General features: G+C 32.2%; 1 protein-coding gene across 1 annotated transcript; it reads left to right on the forward strand.

Moving 5' to 3' along the window:
- The first annotated feature begins 490 nt into the window (after positions 1–490).
- Positions 491–3,258, forward strand: LOC120083571 (large ribosomal subunit protein uL10-like). The gene is made up of 5 exons (XM_039039390.2): positions 491–828; positions 914–982; positions 1,693–1,791; positions 1,871–2,263; positions 2,855–3,258. Exons 1-5 carry the CDS (start codon positions 571–573, stop codon positions 3,002–3,004), a joined length of 969 nt encoding a protein of 322 aa, XP_038895318.1. The 5' UTR covers positions 491–570; the 3' UTR covers positions 3,005–3,258.
- The last annotated feature ends 1,276 nt before the right edge of the window (positions 3,259–4,534 follow it).

Here is a 4,534-nt window from a genome sequence, read left to right on the forward strand (position 1 = left end):
TATTAAGTAATGAAGTGATTAATATAATGAATTTATATAGAAGACTCATTATGAACCGAAAATAAATAGTTCAGCAACTACCTAACAAAATTCTTAGAGTTGATGAAATTAATTGCAACAAACCTAATAAGCTTACAAACAAATTTACTATTAGTGAACTTTTTTGATACACTTAAAGTCAACCCGAATTTTCAAGTTGATCCACAAAATGCCTCCAATTCGATCCAACCTAACCCATGTACATCCCTACCAACATTTAAACTTTGCTATTTAGTTTTGCTCATAATAAATAGACAAAGAACGATTCTATTGCCAAGGTCTCACATTTTCCCGTTCACTTTATCGGGATCCAAACAAACTCCAACAATAAAATAAATTAATTATTTAAAAAAAAGTAGTGGGCCCACTAATCAAGCCCGCGAAAAAGAACAAAAAATAATCACACGATCCAGCCCCGAAAAAAAATAAAAATAAACTCCTCCATATATATTCATGCAACGATCTTTTCCTTTTTCCCATTCCTATTAGGGTTTCTTCTTCCGGCAAAATTTGTCCCCCAAATCTTCCACCATGGTTCTCAAGCCCACCAGAGCTCAAAAGAAAGCTCAATACGACCAGAAACTCTGCCGTCTTCTCGAAGAGTATTCTCAGGTCCTCATCGTCGGCGCCGATAATGTCGGCTCTAACCAGCTTCAGAGCATTCGCAAAGGCCTTCGTGGCGATTCCATTGTTCTTATGGGTAAGAACACCATGATGAAACGCTCCATCAGAATCCATTCTGAAAAGACTGGTAACTCCGCCGTCACCAACCTCCTCCCTCATCTTGTGGTACGGATTCTCCCCCCATCTCTTTAACTCTATTTTGATTTTTGTTGTCTCGTTTTAATTTGAATGAGTTTTCTTCCATCTATAGGGAAACGTTGGCTTGATCTTCACTAAAGGAGATTTGAAAGAAGTGAAGGAAGAAGTTGCTAAATATAAGGTATGGGTTTATTTCATTTTCGCTTTCTACATTGTCTGAGGTTAGATCGGTAATTTCGGTAAAAGTTATGTGCTAGGTTTCTGATTTGTCTTTTACTTATTCTTAGGTTTTATTGTTCTGATTAAATATTTATCATTGTAAATATAATATTCTGCGGATTATTTCACGATGATAACTTTATGATGGTTTGTTGATAAAAATGAATTGATCGTTGAGAGATGTATAGGACTTGAATGATACTGCATCATAATGTAATAATCAAGTGTAGTTTTCCCTTCTAAAAATTGAAACCACTAATTGGGTTAGGAAAAGAAAATGTGACAAATTTGAATAATAATGTTCAAGCAAATGTGACCCATAATTTATTATATTGATGCCTGCAGTTCATGGTTCAATTTAGTTAGATTATTTGGAGGAAGACTGTTTTACCTATTTTGGTTTTAAAGATTCAACCTTTAGTTTGTTTTGGTTTTTAGAGTGCACGTGTTGATTTCACATTGTTTAATCTAATTTGTTAAAAAAAATTTATTCAACGGGGTTGCCACAATGCAACTCGATATAAACTTGAGGTACTTCTGTCTTATATGTCAAGGATGAAAGTGCCTAATGACCTCCTCGAATAATTTCAATGCTTTACACCACATATTGTTTTTTTTTTTTTTTTTTTTTTTTTTTACAATTTTTATACATTTATGCATCTGTGGAAACAGGTGGGAGCCCCAGCTCGTGTTGGCCTTGTTGCACCAATTGACGTGATTGTTCCTCCAGGAAACACTGGACTCGATCCTTCCCAGACATCTTTCTTTCAGGTTTCTTATAAACTAATTACCTCCATTTTAAACCATTCAACTTCGAAAAGGATCAACTTGACAATCAAATTGATCTCAGGTGCTGAACATCCCAACAAAGATTAACAAAGGAACAGTCGAAATCATCACTCCTGTGGAGCTAATCAAGAAAGGAGACAAAGTTGGCTCATCCGAGGCTGCTCTTCTCTCTAAGCTTGGGATAAGGCCCTTCTCTTATGGTCTCATTGTCCTCTCTGTCTATGACAATGGTTCTGTTTTCGATCCAGAGGTGCTTGATCTTACAGAAGAAGATCTTCTTGAGAAATTTCTTGCTGGGGTTTCCATGGTCGCCTCTCTGTCTCTTGCTGTGTCTTTCCCAACTCTTGCCGCTGCTCCCCACATGCTCATCAACGCCTATAAGAATGCTCTTGCTGTCGCTGTCGCTACTGACTATTCGTTCCCTCAGGCTGATGAAATCAAAGAATACTTGAAGGTTCGTTAGCTTCGAGCTTTTTTAGACACATTTATATATCAAAAACTTATATATAATTTTGGTGTCTGAAGTTTTAGTTTTCAACCGCGTTCTATTTAGATCCAGTTTTGGTTTGATCTCATCAATTACTTTCTAAATTGAACCTTCTTTTAATAGTTAAAACGTCAACTTTAGCCTTCAAATTTGTTAAGTTGTACGTTCTTTAGTCCCTATGATAGAAGTTATGATCTGAACAAGTTTGATTGTGATAAATGTCTGGCTTATTAGTATACTGCCATGTTTTTATAGAAAATACTGTATATATATATACACGTCAAATACAAAAATGTGTGTTATGGGAATTTGAACTTCCAGCTAGTACATGCCAATTACCACATAAGTCACTACTAACTTTTGAATATGGCGTATTTTTATTGGCATTTTAGTGGGATCCACATATGTTAGACATTTTTGTAGGGTCCATCTATCTGTTAAATGCAATAGTCAAAAGTATATATTAACTGGAAAGAATGCATGTGTATTAGGAGATACAAATGAGTTATATTTTAAAATGATAATGTGACATATTTGGTATGATGAAAAATGTTGTAGGATCCAAACAAGTTTGCAGCTGCAGCAGCTCCTGCTGCGGTGGCCGAGTCCGGAGGTGCTGCTGCGGCGGCCCCTGCCGCCCAGGAAGAAAAGAAGGAAGAACCGGAGGAAGAGTCGGATGAGGATATGATCATGGGTCTGTTTGATTAAGTTCACAGTTAAGAACATTATTCTAATCCATCTAGTTTGTATGTCTTTTTGTTTATATGGTCAGAGATATTTTCCGCTGGTTTATCAAATTTGTGGTGAGAATTTGATGCCTTTTTCTGTTTATTTTGTGAACATAACCACACATTTTATCATGAATGGTGGTTGAGTAGTAACTCCTTTTTTAAACATTAGAACTCTACTTTATAATATGCTCCACTGAAGAACTAGTCCTTAAAAAAAACGTGTTTGCAGTCTTTTACGACCAAAATATTTATTTAATTGAAGCTCTTTTTTCCCTCGTTTTTTCCAAGTTTATGTTGTCTATTATCAGTCAGCTTGGCGGCATTCTATAATGGTTAAAATGTTAAAATATCCTTTTGGCATTGGACTTTAAAATTTTTTCAATTTTTTCTTTTTTAATAAAACAAAAGGATTGGTTACCTACCACATTTTTACTATAAATTTTGAAAATATATTTACATATTGTATTTCTTTACATGAAAATCAGTATTATTGTTTGATCAATTTCAAAAAAAAGGATTATCCTTGAACGACTAAATTTGAGATCTATTATAAGTACGAAAAATAAAATTGGATTATTGAAAGTGTAGGTATCGTTTGGTAATTATTTGATTTTTTATTTTTGGTTTTTTGAAAATTAAGCCTGTTTTTTTTTTTTTTTTTTTTTATATTTTTTATTTTTTTTTTTTTTTTTTTTTCTATTTTTTACAATGATTTGTATTTTTATCAAACACAATAGTTGAATTTTTAGTTAAATTCTAAAAACAAAAACAAGATTTTAAAAGTTAGTTTTTTAGTTTTAAAATTTTGGTTTGGTTTTTTAAACCATTTGTAAAAAGTAGATAACTATAAAAGATGAAAGAATTCTGGAGACTAATAGTTTTAAAAAACCAAAACAAAAAAATCAAAATGGTTACAAAACGAAATTTTAGGGATTAAAATTGAACAAATATTAAAGTACGAGGAAGAAAAAGGTATTTTAACTTGGTTAAAATTATTAAATTGTCTTGTGGTTTATATTTGTGCAGTTTCATTTTTACCCTTACTATTGAGTATCCACACATTGATAGGTACCTAATGAATTGGAGCCTAAATTTAAGAGAGATTTTAAAGCTAAAAGGGGCCGTTGGGTGAGTTGAGTTAATAATTATTATAGGAGGAGAGTAATGGAGGGAATTTAATGAATAACGAGATCATAAACCTCTTTAATTATTGGTCCAAACTTAGGGACCAAATGCCTCAAAAATGATTAAATTTTCAACTTTTTGTTTAAAATAAGAACTATTTTTTTAGTCCCTAAATAGGTGCATTTGATCATTAACTTTTTTAAAAGTCCTCCTTTCATTAGTTAGATATTTTTTTATTTTTATTTTTAAAATAATAATTCAAAAAAAAATTATGCACTATTGTGAACTTGAGGAGTTTGGAATACGGATACTAATAAAATATAATATTAAAATTAATACAACTTAATATAATAATAAAATAAATTAAACACAATATATAAAT

This window comes from Benincasa hispida, chromosome 8, assembly GCF_027475165.1.
Source record: "Benincasa hispida cultivar pf3 chromosome 8, pf3_genome.v1.1, whole genome shotgun sequence".
Classification (NCBI taxonomy): domain Eukaryota; kingdom Viridiplantae; phylum Streptophyta; class Magnoliopsida; order Cucurbitales; family Cucurbitaceae; genus Benincasa; species Benincasa hispida.